The 24532-nt window shown below is 37.5% G+C and overlaps 2 protein-coding genes across 5 annotated transcripts in view; one reads left to right on the top strand and one right to left on the bottom strand.

Annotated features, from left to right (window-relative positions):
• Positions 1-124: 124 nt before the first annotated feature.
• Positions 125-19321, top strand: fank1 (fibronectin type III and ankyrin repeat domains 1). 4 transcript variants are annotated; one of them, XM_052153688.1, is made up of 11 exons: positions 125-240; positions 2038-2221; positions 2557-2681; positions 2859-2940; positions 13473-13547; positions 13775-13840; positions 13957-14122; positions 14689-14832; positions 14931-15008; positions 15143-15187; positions 15279-15490. In XM_052153688.1, the coding sequence occupies exons 1-11, from the start codon at positions 231-233 to the stop codon at positions 15300-15302; spliced, it is 999 nt and encodes a 332-aa protein (XP_052009648.1). In that variant the 5' UTR covers positions 125-230; the 3' UTR covers positions 15303-15490. The 4 variants fall into 4 exon arrangements, with proteins under 4 accessions (XP_052009648.1, XP_052009645.1, XP_052009646.1 ...); XM_052153685.1 differs by lacking the exons at positions 125-240; positions 2038-2221; positions 2557-2681; positions 2859-2940 and adding exons at positions 3598-3988; positions 10778-10897; positions 11016-11271 and having other exon boundaries at positions 15279-15464; XM_052153686.1 differs by lacking the exons at positions 125-240; positions 2038-2221; positions 2557-2681; ... (1 more) ...; positions 15143-15187; positions 15279-15490 and adding exons at positions 3598-3988; positions 10778-10897; positions 11016-11271; positions 17794-19321.
• adam12b (ADAM metallopeptidase domain 12b) overlaps positions 15692-24532 on the bottom strand; it is a 165662-nt gene continuing 156821 nt past the window's right edge. The window contains exons 22-23 of the mRNA XM_052153684.1: positions 17804-17979; positions 15692-17713 (exon numbers count right to left, since the gene is read on the bottom strand). Coding sequence (XP_052009644.1) covers positions 17674-17713; positions 17804-17979 — 216 coding nt within the window. The 3' untranslated portion in view covers positions 15692-17673. The remainder of the gene's footprint in view (positions 17714-17803; positions 17980-24532) is intronic.

The following is a 24532-nucleotide window of genomic DNA, read 5'->3' as shown; positions in this document are numbered from 1 at the left end:
CAATATTCCCAATTACGACACTTCAGAAGCTCGCGTGACGTGAAACTGAAAGCAATTGAAATGGTCCATCGGTAGCGCGTACTGCTGTCACCATGGCAACGGTAAAACTTGAGAGAGAATGTGACAAAAACACACCGCAGCACACTCTGATTTACATCTGTACAAGCTATCATCCTCTGTGCGGGGAACTTATCTTATCTGTATAACTTAAGGATACATAGGAGACAACGATGAACACATGTAAGAGAACTGTTTTATTGTAATTTTGTTGTTGTTTAAGAAATATTTTGTTGTAAACTGGAAAAAGAAACGTTAGACTGTTACACTGATAATAAATTGATACGATCATTTGGTTTAAATATATTGTTCACATTCAATTAGGGCTGGACTGGTAATCTGGCATAGGCTACTGGACATTTTCCCGGTGGGCCGACGCACTTTGGGGCCGTTCAGGGGCGAACTGGCCACTGGGAGAACGGAGCGGGCCGAGATAAGATAAAAATGAGCCGCCACGTTATGCAAAACGGACCACAAAATGGCGCCGCGATAAGCAAAAGGATAAAATTAAAATAATAAGAATATAGCTGTTCATTGTTTACTAATGTTAACAAATGGCACCTTATTGTAAAGTGTTAAAAAGGAAGACATCTGACACTTAAAGTACGAACTGGCTTGACACTGTGATGCCACATTACAGTAAAAGATGTGTACCTTTAATGGGGGTACAATAGTATTTTTCTTTTCTGAACCATTTTACAAAGAATATCATTACTGTACAAACTTTACATAAATAGCCGTCTCTAAATAGCCACTTTACATGACAGAAATTACATGTATGTCCCATAACTCCTGTGACAAGTGTTTGGACCTTTTTCAATGAGTGTGTGAACTGCTGATTCGTGTTTTGTCTATATGAGTTTATTGTCAGGGTATTTAGTTACAACCAAAAAGCTTCAGTTGTCCTAAATATAATACAGCACAATAGAAAGAAGAAAACTGCAGTCAGCTGTCTTGAAGTGGGGTAAAACATTTATGAAACAAACTGTTCTAGACAAACCTTATTCAAAACAACAACATAAATAGTTTCATGCAACCTTTAAAATGTTCAGATAGGCCTACTACAACTATTATTCAAATGTCTTTATATATTTCTCTCTTATGTGATTAATATATATATATATATATATATATATATATATATATATATATATATATATATATATATATATATATATATATATTAGGCAAGACACTGAACCCCAAGTTGCTCCCAATGGTAGGCTAACGCCTGGCATGGCAGCTCTGCCGCCATTGGTGTATGAATGTGTGTGTGAATGGGTGATTGGGACACAGTGTAAAGCGCTTTGGTAACCTCTGAGGTTAGAAAAAAGCGCTATATAAGTGCAGACCATTTAACCAAACAGAGAGTTGCATTTTCAATTGCCCTTGAATATGCTACAATATCAGGTCTATTTCTAAAAAAATCAGCAGTGATTAAAAAGTCACTTAATTATGAATCAGGAACAATCTTAATTCTTAATAGTTATTCTTAGCACATTGTTACATGATACTCACAACCTTTATTAAGATGAAAACCAATAGGCTGCAGTTTACCAATATGTCACACCTGAATAGCAAAATCGGGGTACTACATATTTACCAAAGAGTTTGGGGTATCAAACCATGTCAAAACAAATCTCTACCTAACAAAAACATTGTTATGGCTCTGTTGAGTATAAATGAAAAACTAAATAAGCCTAAAGGTGTTACTGTGTTCAAATCTCACTGTCTTTTAGCTTACAAAGTTTGATATTTTCTAATTTCAGGAAAACAGGAGTGACCATACATGTTGTCATATAGGGACATGGGTTTCTTGTTTGTGATTTTGTGTAATAGTTTTATATCTATAACCAGAATAGCCCATGTTGCATAGCAATTCAATTAAATGCTATATTTTAGGGTAAACAATAGACCTTTCTGATGTTAAGTGTCTGTGCCCAAATGTACATTTATTTTCTCAATTAAATATCTATACAGCTATGCTGACACTATCTATTGAGCTCCCTCAGCCACCTGTGATTGGTAAGGTCAGTCATCATAGTATTGCGCTGAGCTGGATTAATGAAGACAGAAAACGTCAAGATGGCCCCCCTGAATGCTGGACCAGCTTTTCTGTGGAGCAGATGGACACAAAAACAGACACGTGCAAAACCATTTACATGTGAGTTTTCTCACTCTGAATATATATTTTAGAGTATTTCAAGCTAATATTAATATAAATAATATATAGTTAATTAGAGCTTATACATGTTATTACAGTAACTCTGACTGACCTATATCTTTCCTTGGGGTTTTGTGTAATTTATTTCCACACATATTGCCAAATTAATTAGTTCAGAAAATGCTGTGACTGTATCAGCGTTTGGACATGTGTCTTATGGCATGTGCAACTGGTCTAAATATGAAAGAAATGTGCCAATAATACATTAAGATATATTTATTTAGAAACATAGGTTGTTACAGGGTAACAACTTATATTTTGGTATTTCATCACAGAGGGTATGGCACCCATCATATTGCAGAGGGACTGAAGCCCAGCACCTCTTACAGTTTCAGATTGAGAGTCACCAAACCCTCAGGGGAGGGCTACCTCAGCCCAGCGGTCTCTGTCTTCACCACCCGTGAGCAAATCAGATTTTACCTTCGAAGACTTGACCTCAGGTTTTCTTTGTATTAAATCTCATGCTCCTTTTTGTTATGGGTTGGAAAATATATTTTAGTAAACATAGCTCATTTAGTGAATCACTCACACAAGATGTATGTGGTTGATGTTCTGATGCTGTGGGCTGTGGCAACAGGAGAGCCTTTCAGTGGGAGGAACCTCCACCAGGCTGTGAACAGAGAAGATGTGAAGGGGCTGACCATAGTGCTGCAGTCTGGGTGAGGCACATTGCCCATATGTAAGACCACAGAATCAAAATCAGTATGTTTACATGCACTTTAAAAGTTCCATTTTCAAAAGAATTCGTTTTTTACAAAGTTATCTAAACGCTTTAGTCCAGAGACTATTTGGCCACAAATGGAGAACGTCTATTAAAATGAATGGAAGAAATCGGAACGCCCAATTTGGCGAATTTTGAAACGTAAGTCCCGCACTTACAGGTAAAAGAGCCAATCACCTTTTACATACATACCTCGCCTTTCAGTCTAATCGAGATAGCGCATGCGTATTAGCTGGACCAGCTCTACAAATAGCGTTTTTAGCATGATCCAAGCTTAAGCGGCACAATTTATAATATAATTGTTGTCAGAGTTACTGATGATTTGAAATATGTTATTTGATTGTAATATTTGACAAACCGTTTTAGAGATGTTGGTCTTTCTCCATTCAACTACATAAGAGCTGTACTTTCTTGCAGCTTGTTTCCACTGAAAATAGCTGCACGGGAGCCTTCCCAATATGGTAGCCGAGTGGACCGACTTGCCTTGAAGTAACTTTGTTTAGTCCGCCTGAAATCCCTCCAATCCGAATCTTCACGAAGTCATACTGCATGTTTGTGCGCATGCACCGAAAGAAGATCGATTTGACGTCGAACGTAACACAAGAGAAGTAGAGGTATTATGGCGAACGCTAAGAGTCTTTATTTTTGGTCGGATGAGGAGACGGCATTCATGCTGTTGCAGCTAAAAGAGCTGGGCATTCTTAAATATATAGACGGCCGTAAAACACGGAACGGCGAACTTTTTAGAAATGTCGCCAAAAAGCTAGAAAAAGCGGGCTTTATTCGAAGCCCCGAACAGATCCGCGTACGATGGAAACACCTCAAACAGAGTTATTACAGAGCAAAGAAGATGAATGGAGCGAGCGGGTACAATCCAGTCATCACGCCACATGCGGAGATTTTGACGGAGCTTTTGGGACATCGAGCATTGTCCATAGCCGCTGTGAATGTCGTGGACAACAGTTCACTCCTGTGCTCGGCTTCAGGTGAGTTGCATTGCATTGTCCAAGCTAGCAAAAGACTAAAACTTTTGCCTTTTTCATACACTATTGTCCACTATTTGATTAGTTGTGAAGTAGTGCTTGTGTCTGTTATTTTATTATAAATGCTTGCCAGCTAGTTGGTTCACATTTTTCATAGGATTTTAGCTAGTTTTGCAATGTTTTTTTAGTAAACAACACTGCAGCCTGAAACACACTCGACGTACTTACGTGAACGCAGACGCTTCTAGATACGCTAGCTCGATTTCGTTCTTCATTGCTTTACGAAGGGTGCTTCTCAAACGGAAGGCTGCAGTCTAGTAAGACTGTGTCCTTCCTAGACCAGTCCTTGCTTTGTATCTTCTCATTTGTTGTATTGTATAAACTACTTGCATGCAAAAATGCTTGCAATATAAACACTAGTTTTCCGGCCTTTAAAAAAAATGGGACATATGCAAAGGATTGTGGGTGATTTGATGGCCACTAAGGATGCACCTCATGCATCCTCCAAAATATGGCAAACGAGGCTGCCTTACAAGTGTCTTTACAATTTGGCACAGCCTTTAACTATGCTCGATGACGTGGCATCCGAGATATCAGCCTAATGAGGCTGCAGCCTTTCGATTGAGAAGAGCCTATTTGTTACAGTTTAGCTCAAATAGGGTGTTACAACAGTAAGTCTCAGTTTTCAGATCCCACACAAATGGGTAGAGCTGCGAACTGAAACCAACTTGTAGCAAATTTGTCTTGACATCTCTTAAAAAACAGCAAATGTATCATCCTAAACTCCACACATCATTCATTACATAAGAATTGTGTAGCCTAAAACATGTTGAAGATGAGTGGACAGGTGGTCAATTCATTAAAGGTGCACTCAGTAACTTTTTGCTCATGTCATCTTGGACTTTAATTCAAAATTAATAGTTTTCAGTTAAAGATGCCATTGTAGAAATTCACTATTCACAATCAGCCATGATTCATTTAATTTGAGTGAAGGTGTCCAATAAAAAGACGATTACTGAGATTAAGCGAGCAGTATTCAGCTGGGCACGTGATTCTGAAATGGCAGCACCCATGAGGGTGCCCCTGCCCCTTGTAGAATAACAGCTTTTATAAGGTTACTGATATGACTAGAGCCTCATTTACTGTGAGAATTCATGATTATACATGTTTCAAAATTACAAATCATTTCTTTAGGAGTAAAACGTTTTATGTCGAAAAAGTTTAGTGCAACTTTAAGTGATGAGCTGTTTCTTCACAAAAGCAGTTTATTCAGCACACTCAAGCATCTCCTCCATAGACATCAGGTCTCCTGCACAGTGTGCAGCTCATAGAATGTCTATGGGACCACTGTGTTATAGATTGCTTTGCTAACCTTTTTGGGTCCCCTTGGTAGACTGGCTCTGGTTTCAGACCTCAATGCCAATTATATTCTCAGTGTTTCCGAAATGGTGGACATTACTATCCGTATGCTTCTACGGTTTTGAAGTGCAGAGAAACAGTTTGAAAAGAAAATCGTAGAGCAAGAAATCTGAAGTCGGTATATTTATAGCAAATTGTCTAAATAGTAATAACACATCTGGTTTTATGGAACAAACTCTTGAAGTTAGCTATCGCCCTCTTGAAGACTCAAGGTTGGTGACCGCCACAGTAACATAAAAATGCATGCTAAATTTGAAATGCACACTATGCATGTATGTGAACACAGATGCTAGTGCATGGCCACTGCATTGCCAACACGTGGCCTATTTGAACATGCCTAATGTGCGTCCTTGCTGTACCATGGCGTGAACAGACCTCAGAACTCAGGGGGTTATAGTTACTTATTTGCCATTAAACTAGATGTGGTTTTACTCAGGTAAATTGCTATAAATATATTAACTTTAACTTACTTGCTCACCGATATTCTCTGTCACACTAATTCAAACTAATCTCACTATAGCATTCCTTGTGGCAAAGTTGAGAATGCAGTGCGTAGTTGCATTGTGTTATAAATTGCGGTCTGGCACATTTCGCAATGACACATGAAATTAAGCTTGTGTTGAAATATGTGTCTGCTTTTATGTACTTGCGCAAAGTATGTTTTGGTCTTAAGGGTGCTTGCACACTAGGGTATCTCTGACAGAGTGTTTGGATGGTACTGTGAAAGGTCCGTTTGAAAGGTGTGCATCACAGAGTGATAAAGAAGGTGGCCACAGGAAGAGATGGCTATTAAAATATATCTTTTTGACAATGTACCAGTTGACATTGAAACTCCTCTCCAGGCTCTCTCTACAATTACTATCTTTTTAGCCTGACAGTGGAATCATATTTGGAATAACGTAAAAATTCTGTTTTTTTGGAAGGAAATTGGTACTTTTAATCAGGGTTGGTTGGGTTACTTTTGAAATGTATTCCTCTACAGATTACACAATACATGCTGTAATTTGTAACATATTCCGTTAGATTACTCAAGGTCAGTAACGTATTTTAAATACTTTGTATTACTTCAGCACTGGTTGATTTTATTATTTTTTTTCTTCACTTTTTTTGACTATAAAAACTCGGTCTTGTTTTTTATACAGTGAGACAAAATACACATGTTAAAAATCCATTCTCTGAAAAACCTAAATATCTTATGCATTGTTGTTTTTAAAACAAGAATAATTAAATAGATCTTGTTTTAGTTTTACAGGAAAAACAATACAAAAATTATCATCAAGAATATTAATTATTTTGCCCTAATATCAAAGGTCTTACTAGAAAAAAAGGATTAGTCCGACAAATCGCGGAGAAAGCGTTACGGTGCCTGGTAACTTGTGCATGTAAAATGGCTAGAATAGCATTTTAGCTTAGCTGACAATTTACACAAGATTTATTTATATTTATTCTGCTCTTATGAATGTAACGCATCATAAGAAAGTGTTTCACCGCTGTTCAAATGCACTTTGAATCGAATAATTTATATGTATAGATGTTTTCCATCTGAAAGGACTAAATATTAAATGAAACAATTTACAATTAAATGCAAAGTAATCTCGTCAGTAATCAAAATACTTTTTGAATGTAACTATTCTACTTACTAATGATTTAAATTGTAACTCTTTTGGAATTGGAATACAGTTACTTAAACTTTGTATTTTAAATATACTCCAGTGACATTTATTCTGTTATTCCCCAACACTGCTTTTAATTTTCCAAAGTGACATTCAACTGATCACAATGTATAATCAGGACATTACTGATGTAAAAAAATCTAGGCAGGCCCTATTTCCAGCTGTCAGCAGCAGCTCCAACACCTTATCCTTGAGTAATCATGCTAAATTGCTAATTTGATACTAGAAAATCCCTTGCCATTATATCAAACACAGTTGAAAGCTATTTGGCTTGTTAAATGAAGCTTAATGTTGTCTTTGTGTTTGTTTTTGAGTTGCCACATTATGCAATAGACTGGCATGTCTTAAGGTCAATATTAGGTCAGAAATGGCAAAAAAGAAACGTCGTTCTCTAGAAACTCGTCAGTCAATCGTTGTTTTGCGGAATGAAGGCTATACAATACTTGAAATTGTCAAAAAACTGAAGATTTCATACAAAGGTGTACACTACAGTCTTCAAAGACAAAGGACAACCGGTTCTAACAAGAACAGAAAGAGATGTGGAAGGCCATATGTACAACTAAACAAGAGGATAAGTACATCAGAGTCTCTAGTTTGAGAAATAGATGGCTCATATGTTCTCCGCTGACAGCTTCATTGAATTCTACCCGCTTATTGCGTTTCATATACAACAGTAAAGAGAAGACTTAGGGGTGCAGTCCTTATGGGAAGAATTGCTAAGAAAAACCCACTTTTGAAACAGAAAAACAAAAAGAAAATGTTAGAGTGGGCAAAGAAACACAGAAATTGGAGAACAGATAATTGGAAAAGAGTTTTATGGATCTTAACCCCACTGAGCATTTGTGGGATCAGCTAGACTGTAAGGTGTGTGAGAAGTGCCCGACAAGACAGCCACATCTATGGCAAGTGCTACAGGAACTGTGGGGTGAAAGGCCACATGAGTATCTGGACAAACTGACAGCTAGAATGCCAATGATCTGCAAAGCTGTCATTGCTGAACGTGGAGGATTTTTTGCTTAGAACTCTTTGAAGTAGTTTAATAAGTTCTGAGCATTCTTTCAAATTGTAATGGTAATTTTTATGTTATTAATGTCCTGACTATACATTGTGATCAGTTGAAAGTAGGGTTGCAGCAGTATACCGGTTTCACGATATACAACGGTTTGAAAATTGACGGTTATCATACCATGTACATTTGCTTATCTATGGTATTGAGGAAAAAAGTGCAACCGCACAGAGAATCTCACATGCGCATCTGCTTTATTCCTCATCTGCCTGTCAGACTCGTCAACTTGCGGCATGCACGCACGCAGCTGAGAAAATGTCAGAGAGAAGTGAGGCGAGGGGGTCTGACATGAGTGTGAGTTAAAGCAGTTTTTCTCAACTGCTCTATTTGGACTGGGTTGCGGACCGCAGGGAAAGAGCAATGCCATGGTTCTCCCATTGAAGATATTTCGGCGGCCACCCAAGTGATAGACTATTTAGGACTATTTAGGAAACTGCTAAAGCAGACATGGGCAATTTAAGCTCATTTATCGTAAAAGCGTTTTTCTTTTTCATTGGATATTTCAGTTAACTTGCATTGGGACCTAACGCGCCTCCACAAGCGTTTGCCATGCTCAAGGTTGCCAGATAAGAGATAACACCCCCAGTTTGAGATTTATACTTGCGCAAATTGGAAATATTCCGCCTAATGTTATACTTATTTTGTGTAATCTGGCAACCATGCAAGCTAGTGCGCTTTTTCTATCTCGCTTTCCCCTTTGAACGAATTTAGTGATCTGTAGTGCAATATTCTGCTCAAGGAAAAGTGTTATACGGCTACTCAATGTCCATTCTTGAGGCTGCTTGTGATGTTTGGTGCTACTAATTTTGCAGGTAAACCTTCTCAGTGATTAAATTAAATATAAAAGTAGATCTCGGCATCATTGACATGCAAGAGAAAGCAAGCCAGAGATGAATATGTATTTTTTATTTGTGCAATTTAGAAACATTGAAGTCCCTTCGCACCTGTATGTTAATGGTACTCTTGCAGTAAACATTTATCATAGTCCGATAGAATCTAAAGGTAGAATCTATTAGACCTCGTTTTATATCAAAAGTGGCATTTTTCAAGAAGTCTTTCAGCTAGTATTTTTTTTTTTCATAAATACTATAATTTTTTATTATTATTATTACTATTATTTAATACTAGCTACTCTGATTTAACCATGGTAATGAAGAGCCTTTCCTTCTGTATAATATGTGTATAAAGATGTAATATTATGTAACAAATGGGATAATAATGGGCTTATATAAGTAAATATGCTCTTCAATTTTTAAAGGGTGGAGAGACAACTTCCTGTAGATTTTGTTGTTGACATTGTCAACAAAAATGTCACTTGATGCATGTCCTTGTATTGGAAAACCATGAACAAAACTATGCAACTTAAAAGGAAATGCAACCCAGGATTCGTCAGCGTTAGCAGGCAAGATCAAGTTAGCTAAAATTACACAGATCATTCCTTATGGCACTATATTTCACATTATTTGCAGTTATGTAAGCTTACCTGTCCAATTAGAAGTCATCTATTCAGTGTCTGTTTTGATCACCAAAACCGAACGATGGTCCCTCCAGGAATCAAATGCCCTGCTGGTGATCACTCTAGTTTTCGCTCGACCACGATCACATTCCCGCTTAGTCAGACGGGATTTGGAAGATAAATGTTTTTGGCTTGCTCAGAGTTGGTGTTGTGCTGGGAGCTGGATATTTGCTGGATTCCATCTATATGATAATGTTACCGTGTTGCTGTTTGTTGTCGCTGTTGAATAGCAGAAGAGAATCTAATATTGTCTGAGGCAAGGCTCTCGGGAGCGCGCATAAACATCACATCATTTGGATTTTCCCGGCAAAAGCGACCTGCTCCCTTCGCATGAAAATCAGTCTGAAGGCTTTAATAGGCAACCTAGGAAGTCCGGGAAGGTCTCCGTTTTTAATTTGTGTTACAAGCCGTTCATACATTGGCAAAAAAAAGGCAAACATTACATGAAAATTGTTACATATTGCAAATATAAGAAATGGGGTAATTATTTAGCGTTTTTGGTGGACTCTCAGGGAGGGGATGGGGAGAGAGAAGTTTAGTTTAATAGTGTATGTTTATTATATTTTCTTTGTGTGTATATTATTATATGTGACCACAAGGGTGTTCGTTGGGGAGGGTTATTAGTTGGGGTTGAAAGTTAAATGTTGATTCGATGTGTATGTGTTTTTTGAATCAATAAAAAATATTAATTGGGGGTAAAAAATACCAATTTCTTTCCATAAGAGCAAAATCTGTACATTATTTCAAACTTTTGGCTGCCAGTGTATTATTTAAATGCATGTGGATGACCGTATACATCATTCACCACCAAAAGCAATTTGTGAACCAGGAAAAAACCCTGTACTATATACTCTCTTTCCTGCAACAATAAAACATGATGCTTTGAAAAATGTATTCTTTGTATTGTGTCAAGAATTCTCGTTATATGAATTTGCAGGTGAGCGTTCACCAAACTCAAACTTTGGTGTGCAGCTGAATGTCAAATTTCTTCACATGATCTTGCATTTTTGGTCTCCCTTACAGAGTGTAGTGTGACAATGGCCTAACTAACAATAAATGTGTACTTTTTATGGTTTCTGAGCATTATGTTTGTAAAGTAACCACTGTGTCCCCTCCAGAAAGCATTCAAGAGTGTACAAAGCTGGATGGAAGTTCTGAAGAGCCAGCTTCAGTTGAGGTCAAGTGCGACACTGTTTCGGAAGACTCATCACCAGAGAAGGCTAGCACCCCTCCACCCAGTACTTCACCAAGCTTTCTTTTGCCTCTCTGAACTTATTTCTGTTTGACAACTATTAGAGACCTAAATGTTAGTCAGTTGGTAAGCTAACTATATTGTTCCTTCACTTCCTTCTGCAGGGGTTAGTAGGCCTGCTGAATGGAGGAGGAGAAAACGACAAACGGCAGATATGGAAAGGTTCTTTGAACGAATGCTGCAGATGCAGAACTCTTGGGTCTCTGAACAATTTCAGCAAAGCCAGGAAAGAGAGGAGCGCCTGGTAACCACTATCTTGGAGAGCAGTAACAAAATAGTTTCAACGATAATGGAGGCTATCCACAGCCTGCAACCATCTCCAGCAGCAACACCCCAGCCATGTCCTTCAAGCAATGCCGGGTACGAGTATGGTGATGCTTGTCACCAGGTGTACCACCATCTGTCATGAGTTGTTTTTTTAATTATTTTGTTCATAAGAAGCTTTGCACACTGTATACTTTTTTTTTTTTTAAAGCACTACTGTAATACACCTTCTTACCATACGTCCTTGTACATTAAATTGCAATGTAGCATTTTTCTGTATTTTCAAAATAGGAATATGGGTCCCTTTGATACATCTCATGATCTGAGGAATTTGGTGCTTTTGTTCAAGCAAGCTTCCTTTGCAGTAGGCACTTTGGTTATGCAGTGTTTAACTGAAGACTCAATTCCCTTGCAGAATAAATACAAAAACTTCTATATGGTCAATTTTGCAGACACCAAACTGGATAGCAACAACTCTGCACTCTACACATCGGGCAAGGTTGTACAGAATTATTGCTAACCTCATCTGCAACAGTGGCTGCAGAAAGTTTCCCATGATGTGCCGGTGTCGTGCGAGTCTCGCTGTTGAAAAGCTAGATAGCTGACACCTTTTGTTTGGTTTTACGTGCTAATCAGATGCAAAATATCACCTTAGCAGATGTCCTTCCTTCAAACGTTGAACCAAAAAATGTTTGCAAATGCATTGTGTTATGTATACCGGTACTTTGATGGACAGATGAAAATTGTTGCTTGACTATGCAAAAACCACTGTAACTTGATTATAACTGTGCATGTAAACATACTGACTGCAAGCTCTTGCATGCTTACCAAACTTTTCAGTATATGCTGTAATACAATGCCAACGGAATATTCTTGCGATTTATATTTGCATTATACAGTGGCAGTATTTGGACACTTAAAGGGATAGTTCACCCAAAAAATGAAAATTCTCATCATTTACACTCCCTCATGCCATCCCAAGTGTGTATGTCTTTCTTCTGCAGAACACAAATTAAGATTGTTTTTAGAAGAATATCTTAGCCCTACTGGCCCTCACAATGAAATTGAATGGTTACCAGAGCTCAGAAACTCCAGAAATTATGTAAAAGGAGGCATAAAGGTAATCCATATTACTCCAGTGGTTAAATCAATGTCTTAGGAAGCTGCTATTATAGGTGTGGGTGAGAAACCGATCAATATTTTTTTTAACTTTTAATCTTCACCTTTGACCAGCCCCAACCAGTAGGTGGGTGAATGTGAAAGTCACTTCAACACCAGAATGTGGAAGTGAAAGTGGAGATTTATAGTTAAAAAAGAACTAGCATTTTTATCTGTTTCTCACCCACACCTATTATATCGCTTCTGAAGATATGTGTTTAACCACTGGATATGGATTACTTTTATGTAACCTTTCAAAGTTCTGGTCACCATTCACTTGCAATGTGAGGACCAACATAGCTGAAATTTTCTTTTAAAAGTCTTTGTGTTTTGCAGAAGTAAGACATACACATCTGGGATGCCATGATGGTGAGTGTAAATAATGAATTTTCATCAAAAAATCAAACCAGGTGGGATTTATTTTTCATAAATATTGTACAAACCCACTTTTTATGCTGTATTTGGGCACTTTCTGGTTGTCAAACTTGGAGAACCACTGGTTAAAGCAATTGAAAAAATGGCTAGTTCTGAGAGGTAGTTCAGAGAAAAGGTCTAACACCAAATGTTTGCAAATGCCACTTGCTTTCATATTTTATATTAACATATAAGGAGAAAGATATTTTTAAGTGTCTAAAGCCCAAAGTATACTTCGATTTTGACGTGACTGCTCAGGACGCGACAATTGGACGCGAGCCTGTCAACATTTACTCTATTTGACACCGTGCATACACATTCGTTTGGCGTATGCGTGCTATGAGACACCGGACAGTCTCTTCAGGATAGATCCATCTAGATGCCTCTATATTCCTTCAGACTCGAGTTAAACAAATATCTACTGTTGTTGTTTTTACCTTCGTCTTCTGTTATTTACCGGCGATTGCGTCTTGCGTTTCTTTGACCGCAACAGCTCAAATGTGAGTATTGGCACTTTGTGCTTCCACTAATTGGTGCAAATTATTGCAGGCATGCGCTTTCTTCGCATTCAAAGATGCGTTTAGTGCTTGTGTGTCCTGTATGTTCGCGTCTGCCCGAAGTATACTTTGCAGTTTACTCTGGGCTTGAGTGGCCATGTACTTTTCGGAGCAACTATATCTGTGTTGTTACATCAGTTCTTAATCTTTCATGTAATTTCTCTCTAGAATGGTCAATGTGAATGTTCATGACAAAATGGGGTTCACCCCTCTGATGGTGGCAGCGCAGAAAGGCTTTACCAGGTAAACTTGATCCTGAAGTCATAACTCAAATCACTTTGTCACACGACCATATACACAAGTGCAACAGTAGGTGAAAGTCTTGTGCATTAAGCGTTGTAACAGAAAGATTAAACCATACATCATAGTGAGCTGTCAGTCTCCCTTTATTCCCAGAATTGTTATGCTATTTGCAATTGATGAAATAGTCATATATTTCCAATAATGATCAGTGTCTGTTTGGCTCATAGCTTAGTGGAAATCCTGGTGAAGCATGGAGCTGACATTAACATGAGAGATAGTGCTGGAAAAGACAGGTGAGCCTACATACAGTATGCCCTTTTCAATTTACCTAAATTAGCATACTGTATTTACTAAGAATACATTTTATCATCATTCTACACCGGTCTTTCTTTGCATTTGTTCTTTTCAGTCTAATGCTGGCCTGTTACGCCGGTCACCTGGAAACAGTGAAGTATCTGCGGCAGTGTGGGGCCTCTTGGCAGTCTCAAGACATGGATGGCTGCACTCCTCTCCACTGGGCTGTAGATGGGGGACACCAGCCTGTCATCACATACATGATACAGGAAGGTTGTGAGGTCAGAGGTCAATTTATCATCAAAGGTGTATCTAATCTTGATTTCAACTCCGAGCTGTTGCTCCCTATACGCATTTTATGCAGTCAGACTAGGGCACCAACTCCCTAAGGGGACATCAGAAACTCCTCTGGCAGCCCTTCCTTGCACGTTATATGTGCTCAGACGATCACCTTGTTGCTCCCACCATGTCGCTTGCTAGTGATATCACAGAACTGCGTAGGGCATCAATTTGGCCTGTGCCAGGCCCTGTTTCAACTACACCCAGAATGCCAACATTTTGGCATCAATAGCCTTTGGGTCTGTTCCAAAGCCTAGAGAACCGCCTCAGGAAGGCTGCATTTTAAGGCTTCATAGGTAAGGTAATGAAAAAAAAATAACGAAAAGGTAAGACCCTTAAATATGCAGCCTCTGAAAATACTTTTTTTCTAGGGTTGTGTAGTATGCCATTTCTGCAATTTCCAAATTCTCCTCTTGAAATCTGTTGAAGAAAAAGTCATGCAGGTTGAGTAAATTATTTTTGGGTGTACTATTCCTTTAAAAGCATTTGTCTATTTGTACTCTGACAGGTGGATGTAAGGGATAAGGTCTCTCTTTGGACTCCACTCATGCATGTATCAGCCATCAGTGGGGATGCTGCGGTGGCCTCTATCCTTCTCCAGGCTGGAGCTGATGTAAATGTCCGTGACAAGGCTGGGAAGACACCACTAATGGTAGTTATCATCAAAACAACAGCCACTAGAATTGTCAGGGATGAGATAAATATCATAATTGCAGGTGTTTTATTGCCATTACTGGTAATGTCTTCTAGGTAGCTGTGCTGAATAACCACGAGGAACTGGTGAAGCTGCTACTCGACAGTGGGGCAGACCACCATATTAAGAATGAGGTAAAGGAAAATTTATGATCGCCATAATATTCAGAATCCGTAAGTGATTGAGCAATGAGTGGAGCACAAAACAAACATTCTGCAGCATGAAAGCCGTTAACACGTTGTAAATGTCTATTTACACCTTAATAAAGTATGGAGCAGGTGCAGCTGATATGGCAAAAGCATTTGAGAGAGAGGTAACATAATAAGCCATTAATAAAGGAATGAATAATAATAAATATTATTTTTGAGCTTTGATCCAAACAGCGACTATTTCTTTTGTTTCAGAACATCATGAACTTGTTGGAATAAATGATCTTGAAAGATTCAAATCAACTGACATCAAATGGACAATACATCTCAGAGGGAAAAATTATCTCTATCTAATGTCATATTTTACATACATTAAAATTTGTAGTTGTTAAAAACAACTTTTATGTTCATGTTACTGTGAGTGTTAAATGAAGCTAAATTAAATCCATGATAGTGATATCCTCATTTATTATTTGTTCTAGTCTCATTCAAGTCTGTGATTACCGTGATTATCCAGTTTTGAAGGGAACATTGACTTTCCGAGGCATTCACTATTCCATTTTAACTTCCTAATTTATAGAAATTAAAAAAATGACTTTGTAGAAAACTATTACAACATGGAATTGACACCCAGTGCAAAACTGAGCAGTCATCTTCATTACAGCTTGTCTGTCAAAATATTACAAACAGTTTTGAGCATACAATACATCAGCATGTGTGTATATGAAAAAGTTAAATTGTTGTGACTAGGCAAACAAAAACAACACAAGCACACATGGGCTTTGCTTAAACAAGTTACTGTGTGACAGCTGGGCACATTACACTCCCAAAGCAACAGCGCTGGAAAATTAATCATAACCGTATTTGGAAAACCTGAAGTGAGATTTCCCCCTCAGGGTAAAGCACCAGGCAGAACAATAGTCCAGTGAGTTTATGAATAACAGTGAGTCCATCTGTGCATTAAGAAAGCTGTGTTTTGGCTATGGAGTGACCACTTGTGTAAAAATGCTATAGCTGTGATGACACACCAGCAATGTTATTTACTATGTCCTCATACCAAATCCAAATCAAAGTTATTTTGGTTTCAAACATTATATAAATAATAAAAAGGTTGGGCACTGGATATGGCTAAAGAGAATACTTTTACATAAAATATAACAAGAAAATCTACAAGGAAAAACAGTGCAGAATATTCAACATCTATTGCCTAAAGTATTGGCAGAATGTTCACATAACATCACTTTGAAGACCTCATGAAATGAGTGCAGTCAAGAGACAGTTTAGCAGAGACGGACCACTGCTAATGAATGGGAGAAATTAGAATGGCCAACGAAAGTAAAAAAGGAAGTTCTGCCTTACTGGTAAAAGAGCCAATCACCCTTTAGGTACAGACATCAACAGTCAGTCAACTCGAGAATGCGCTTTAGTTGAGCTAGTCTGAAAAATACCTGTACCAGTACTTTTTTGCCATTTGTTTTCATTGAAAATAGCTGCCCAGCCTGCCCGGAAGTGTTCCAAATATGGCCACCAAGTAGGCTGACTCGCCTCGAAAGAGACCTTGGTGCAGTTTTCTGATGTATTTAAGCAAAGTTGCTGTTTGGGTGCAGGAGAAGGGACATTCTTGTTCTAGGGAGCATTTTATTGGACAAAAATCTGTAGTGCAAGATGAGTCATTAGGATTTTTCAGTTCATTTTTCCAGGTGAAAATACTGAATGTTTATATCCATTAAATTTTATGTAAATGTTTAGGAGTACACTTGGACAAAATATTCTTCTTAATTCATGGGGTCTTTCAAGTGTGAATGCAGAACTATAAGGCCTTAATGACACCGGCATGAAAACTGTTGTAGACTGAAGGCTCAAAGTAGAATACTGAATGGTGATTTCTAGCACTATTAGGTGTGATGTCACCAGTAGATGTTTGACCACAACCCGATGTTGTGACTTTTACGTGTTTGGACCATAAATATTAACAAGAAAAGTTGGTCTGTCGGTGTCCGGTAGCATGACTGTCACTAACATACTATAACAGAGTACAACACAAATGACTGAACTATGAGTGAACAATAATGCTCATCCTTTATGGCAAGATTTTTGTACTTTGTGGCTGATCCAGTTCCAAGGATCTCCCATAGTTTAGTCATTCAAATCTCATGTTGTCTCATACTCCAGTATACCAGACAGGCTGTCATTTTTAAAAGGTCTTTTTTAAATCTTCACCACACCAACATACTTCTTTCCACAGACTTAGCAGATATATTGTAGTAGAGGATACAGCATAAAAAATGAAAGCATTCCTTATTTTGTAATCAACAATATTTTAAAGTGTGTGTGTATGTGTATATATATATATATATAAAAAAAAATTCACAATGACCATACAGTAAAAAATTGTCCACCACAGTACATCGTTGTCTCCTCACAATAAACATACATTTTGAATAGTTCTGCAGTACTTGAGCGAGGACAAATAAACACCTTTTCTGAGGGGGCACAGCACCAAGGTGTCATGTCAGTCCTCTTCTCTGTAAGAAACTCCATGGAGTTCTGCAGGGGTGGTCACTTGGTCCAATAAAGTTTTTTTTTATAGTGCAAACAAGTGTGTTCAGCTGCTGGTGAAATTCACCTTCAGTGTTGTGGTGTCCATATGTCAGTGATCATAACATGACTGTGGTAATCTGGGAAGTGGTCTACAATGTATCCAAAAAGCAAGTGTTAGAGTTTTGATGCACTCATGACTTAATAAAGGTGTGATTTTCTAATGTCACAGTTGGACTGACCTGTTTGGGAGTGGTACAGAAGGGGGTGGTCGTGGCACTGTTGGAGTCGGGACGGGTAGAGGACAAGGGCCCGGTATCCGAACTCCCTCTGTGGACATGCTGCGACCCACACCATGGCCTCTGATCAAGGGGTCCGCAGGAAGTGGCTTCTGTGGAGGACTGGGCATATCATGGTCCTGTGCATGACAATAAAATATTTGCTTTTACATTTCCTTGTCCATCATACATCCTTGAATCATTAATTACAGAGTTTTGTGGCTTTTATTCTGTCTTCTAGCGTAGATGCCTTCCATATGCTACTGTACTCCTGGCTGATAACATTCACTTTTAGCAGAGATACACATTTAAAATGTTCAGTCTTTCTCTTGTGGGGAAAATGGATAAAAAAAATAAAAATGTATGACTCTTGATACCAATCTTGCACTACACATTTATGTCCAATCAAATGTCCACTAGAATGAGAATGTCCCTGCGCTTAATAGAGCACAACAGTGTGTATGTGTATATATATATACAAAAATGAAATCCTTCTTAATAGACTTAGGATCAGCTCTGCTGTAAATCACACCAGTACAAACATGATTTGAAGCAAAAACTATTTCAAAATCAGACAAAAAGACAAAGGTACAAGAATGTAGTTGTACTGGCATGAACTACAATCCCAAGAAGCATTGTTAATGAGGTAATCAAATTAAACAACAGAAATATATAAAACTATGATTTAAAGTTGTTTATTGTAAGTAAAGAAACAATATATTTTTTCATTTTTTGCAATATATTCAGATATTTGCAATTAATCAAGTAGTTTAAGTGTATGGAGATTGCGTAATTCACTGTACATCATGTGAGTGGGCAGTCATTGCAGAGGTTATTTAGCATGCTTTTTAATTCTCTGATGGGTGGGTTGTTTATTCAGAATCATGGGTAGTGTAGTTTCAACAAGAAGAACCAGAAAATCCACTATTATACATTATTTCTAAAAAATAAAGGGTTAAATAACGAGAACTGATGGCTTCAGCAGAAATAAATACCATTGACTGACAACCTCTGAGCTCTGAGCGACGTGTCTGTGCAGGACCTCCTCACCTTGACCCCACTGCAGGTCTGTCTCTGAAGGTTTATAAGATATTGTTAGGAATCAATTCCCCTATGGAAAAAATAATGGGATTTTTTCTTCCAGAACCAAACCGTTGGACTCTATGCCAGTGCTTCCCAACTTTTTTTTTCCTTCTGTTTAAGTACCCCCACAAAACCATCAGTATGATCAAGTACCCCTTCATTGACACAGAATGAAAGATTTGTTTGAATAAGTACAGTATTTACATTGAGAACAAGTGCTAAATCTCTCCTGTCTCTTTTAAGACTTCTGTTCAGCATTTTTTTGGATGAGCTCATATTAATGAGGGTGAAGTTGCATGTTTACTTTACCAGAATGAAATCTTTCTTTTTTTATTGTTGTTTTGATCAAGAACTGACAGTAAATGGATATGCATTAAATGGAACGAGTCAAAAAAAAAACTTCTGCTCTGTGCTCATTTTCACATATTAAAGAATTAAGATATAAAGAACAAATCAAATCTATATTTTTACCCAGCACTCATCTCTATTATTTTTATTTTAAGTCAGGGGTGCTTACACTTCTATGAAATGAGATCTATTTTTATTTTTTTTTTTTTATCATGTTATTATAAAGATCTACCTTGCACAATTTATACATTATAAGAGGCATTGTCATGATAACAAAATTTCAGTAGTCGATTTGATGATTCTTGATACCAATGTCTATACCAAAATAAATAATAATACTAACTTTTAAAGCTAAAAAAAAAAGCAGTGAGTGGTTTTCTTGTTTTCATGTCACACTAGACAGCGACAAGTCTATTAGGTTACATTTACACATTCAAGTCCAACGTTTTTATACTTATTTGCTTTCCTCCCACTATTTACATTCACTTTATTTATATCTTACTCTGTTTACATTAATCCCTCACCAAGATTGGCATTTTGGGAAATTGTGTTTGACCATTTGGGTGTGTATCCACATTACCACGAGCGCTCTCGAAGAACACATACAATAATCCGCCTGCCGTTCATCACTCGATTCAAATATTTTTGGTGAACTGTCCCTTTAAGAGAAACTAAGTGGCGGTTGTGATAAAACAGTGCTAACATCATTTTGCCACTAGATCGGGCTGTCATTACACCTCGTATGTTAGACAGCAAGTTACCGGACTACTAACAATGCAGACTCAATTACAAACCAAAAACTACAGCAGTCACCGTTGCCAACACCCAATTCATCATATATGTTCTGAATAAAGCGGTCATCATACCAATTTATTCACAGGGTGAGATAATTGCGTACAGCTGCTACCTTTTCCACAGCTGTTTAGCATTAATTAGCAAAAGCTTGAGGGAGACGTTAATACATCTAAAACACGGAGGCAAAATCATCCATTTTGCATTGATAGGGACCTTTTTTCTTTTTGTTTTGGCATAGTTGCATGGAATTGATTTGTCCCTAAGCTGCTTGAACAAAACACCACCTTGGAAAGCAATGTCATTTTGGCAATACAAGACCTTTTAATCATGAGTGCATGGTGGTGTGTCAAGCAGTGAGGCCAATTTGTGAAAGCACCGTGAGAGGTAAAAATGTTTCAGGGCTCTCAGTGTAGATGTGAAGCCAGTCAAGTAGAAAAGGCACTCAAGAGCACTAAACCATCATGACTTCATATGTAAAGCACCATTAATGTGAATGCTTTCAATGAGGTCAGCATAGAAAAAAGCTTTAATGAGGTCACCTCTAAAGTACAGTTAAAGGGGTCATATAATGGTACATGCACTTTTTCAAGTTGATTGTACTGAAATGTGTGTTGGCTGTGCCTGTACACAACCATCCTATTATGATAAAAATCCATCCAGTGTTGTTGTTTTAATCTCCTTATATATTTTCCCCTGCCTCAAATCGAGCCGTGTTTCAACACAGACCCGCCCTGTCAATCATAGTCCGTCATCATTGTTGATACACTGGAGCAGAATGGCGCCTATAAGCGATTGTGGTGTTCTGTTCTTCGGTGTAATAACGAACACAGCAGTCATTTTGATGTTCCTAAATCTGAACCGCTGAAGACGCAGTGGCTGAGTTTTGTTTACGATGGGAATATTCCACCACGAGCAACGTCAATGCGTTCATGTTTGCGCGAATCATTTTTCACCAGACTGCTTTATAAACGAGGGTCAGTATAAAGCTGGTTTTGCTAAGAAGCTGCTGCTGAAAAAAGATTCGGTACCAACTATTTATATTCCCTCTGCACCTCCAGAAGAAGTAAGTGTAACGTTTTATTAACCTTTATATTAATCTTTGCAAATCGCTTGCACACTTCACAATGAATGTGGCTAATGTTTACACTCAGGGTACATTACGGCATGTTTTCCATAACGTTACGACGTTCTCAATATCCATAATTGGTATGGTTGCACTACAGATGTGTCCTCAGAGACTCCCGCTGCCATTCTCTCTCCAAAATAAACCCTCAACTGTTGTCAAGGCAACACTCCACGTGCGTTGTGTCAAAAACGCCCCCAGAACGGAGGGGCGGGGTGACCAAAGCTCATTATCATTTAAAGTCATATGAACTGAAATGGCGTGCTGAAAACAGAGCTGTTTTTGAGCAGGTAAAATTAGTGTTTTCTTAAAATACTAATGAGAATTTTTAATAAAAGTATATTACAAAGTTTTCATTTAGACCCTAAAGATTCATATTAACTTGTACAAAAATGGCATTATATGACCCATTTAAGGTATTTTAAAGGGGTTTAAAGCACAAATGTAAAGCGCAAATGTTTGTTAAACTAGAAGAATTATGTTAATTATATATTATATTCTTATACAACAACTGTATTAATTCTTCTGTTCAAATGTATAGCTGTATCAACCTATAAGCGGGTGCGCTACTGTTTTAGGTGGATACCAATCTAATTAAACATTATAGACATAATGTGGGTGGAGTTTGCTCCATCTAAACAGTACTTTGCAGGTAGTTATGCCATGTTCTTTTTTTGTTTGAAAATTGCCAGATTAACTGGCTTTAAATGGCCATGACAGGAGTTGATCTGTTTCTCACTCACACTTGTCCCATCTGAAGCCAAAGATTGAAACAGTGTCATTTGAATTCTTTTAATGCTGCCTTTATGTGCTTTCTAAGCTTCAGAGTTTTGGTACCCATTCACTTGCATTCTATGAACCAACAGAGCTGAGACATTATTATAAAAATATTTGTGTTTAGCAGAAGAAAAAAACCCCAAAACATCTGGGATGGCATGAGGGTGAGTAAATTATGTGAGAATTTTCAGTTTTGGGGAAATTATTCCTTTAAGGCGATTTTAGACAGAATGCTAAACTTAATCATCATTTACTTTCACTGCATGTTTTTTCCCCCTCCATATTATGAAAGGGAATGGTGTCTAGCATTCTGTATAACATATTTTGGGTTTCACAGGGTTGGAAGAACAAGAAGGCAGGGAAATTATGATATTGATTAAAGGATGAACTATCACTTTAAGGACGCTTATCAGATTTGGACATATCTGTCAATTAGAAGACAATTATGGAAACATTTCTCTAATAATTATTACAGTGAAAAACATGAACAATTGATATATAATTGTTCATGTTTCAAATCTGAGCAACCTTATACAGCGTCAGATGGATATGGAGGCTTTGGAGGAGGTATCTGTAACAATGGAGCTGGAACATGGACGTCCAAAAATTTCAATTTTTACGATCAACCTTACCCATCTAATAGTAGCTCTAAGAGCACCATTACATCCTCTGACATATGTACTATTTCAGCCAGGGCACTTATAAATACTAGTTCCTATCTGCAAATAAACTCTAGGTAGTGAACGTTCAGTGGCTGTCTCTCCAAGACATGAACTAAACGATCATGAAGTCGCTGAAGAATATACTGCTTTAGATATTCCTAAATTATAAGAAGAGAAAGATGCATTTCAATGTACAGACAATATATTTACACGTTAAACAACAATGTTTCTAAATATCTGATGTTGTTTATCTTGATCGAACTACATTGCTTCAACGTAGTGGTTATCAGTAACTAGGCTACATGTTTTGAAATGTATTACTGTAAAAGCAAGTTCACACTGACCTAAAAGACATACATTTATAAAACAAGATTATTTACAATTATAATTTCACAATACTCAAAATGTTACTTTAGTCTGTACAGGTCTTTCTTTTTACTCTCCTGATTGCAGTTTAATTTATAATTACTGTAACTGTCCTGTAACAACTGTATAGTTTTTTTTTTAACTTTTAACTTAAGTTTTCTAGCTAGAAAAAGTCTTGATTGAATGTGTAAACGATAAAACGTGTAAACTCAGACTTTTATGAAATAAACTAAACTCTTACACGTGCTTCCCGTTCTTCGTCCGCCATGCTGGATTACTGATGTAAAGGCTTCATTTCCGTTCTAATTAAGCCATATTGTGCAAAAGGTGCGCAGAATCGTGCTCCTTGAATGCACTCTCAGTGGCTTATGATACGATTGGTTAAGCTCGCATCTGATTGGCTAAAGAGTACGACAGACCCACGTGGGAAGAGATCTCTGCCAGGAAAAACACACACACAAATCTGAGGGGATTCACACGTGAATGACGATTTGCACATTCAGATTCATTGATACACTCGTACATTTTAAACATTCGAAACTTTTTGCGACTAGTTGTATATCTATGAAGTATGTTTTGCTTTTGTAAAATGTATTTTAACGTACGCATACTTTTATTTTGCTCATGTGAATAGCTTTTTGTGAATATATATTTTTTTCACGCACGTGCTTATTTTTTTTTGGGTACGTGAATTAGGTTTCATGCATGTGAAATTGTCTACGCATGTGTGAATACTTTTTTGTGCGTGAATTATTAATGAGATTGATTTGGCTCCATATTTCTGCCCCAGAATGTCTGTTTAAATACAATTAAAAAATCTGCGGCATCCTGTTCTTGTGTTCGGCACTAAATACACAGGAAAAAGGCTCTTTACCCAGAGGAAAATATATCGCTCAGAACGTAGTTGCTCTTTCATAGCTTAAATGGCTTAATGGAGTATTCAGTTGTTTTATGTATCAACATTGCCTTGAATATTGTTTTTAATTTTTTTAAGAAAATTCTTCAGGAGAAATAAGTAGAAACAAATTAGAAAATTGTTGACATACAGTAAGAGTATAAAGCAATAAAAGTAATGTGGAAAGAATCACTCAGTAATAATCATAGGATGTTGTATTCATATTGATATTTCTAATGTTTGATTGCAGACTTTGGTATCTTGGCACATCTGAGCAGCACCATGGGTGATCTCTTTTAAAAACCCAAGAGGAGACACTTGAGAAAATTCTCGAAGACTTTAGACTCATTGGTGCCTAGGAGAAACAACTGAGATATTTGAAAGATATTATTTGTGATTTTCTGTCCCGTGGGGCAATCCTCTTTTAAAAATCTCAAGCCTATTTCTACAATAACAAGAACCCTGCTTAGAGACAGCATGACTAAGCAGCTTAGCATGCTGGAAAGACCACTGGGGCCTTTTTTTCAAAGCATCAAGTACAACAATCTCATGGATTAACCTTTATTTTGGATTAACTGTTATCACACAAATATCCATGTTGCACTTCTGTGGCAACAGAAATGTCTATCTTAGTTGTCTCTCTT

Source organism: Xyrauchen texanus, chromosome 22 (genome assembly GCF_025860055.1).
Source record: "Xyrauchen texanus isolate HMW12.3.18 chromosome 22, RBS_HiC_50CHRs, whole genome shotgun sequence".
Taxonomy (NCBI): Eukaryota; Metazoa; Chordata; class Actinopteri; order Cypriniformes; family Catostomidae; genus Xyrauchen; species Xyrauchen texanus.
Note: the sequence above shows the minus strand (reverse complement) of the source record. Positions and strands in the feature narration are given on the sequence as shown.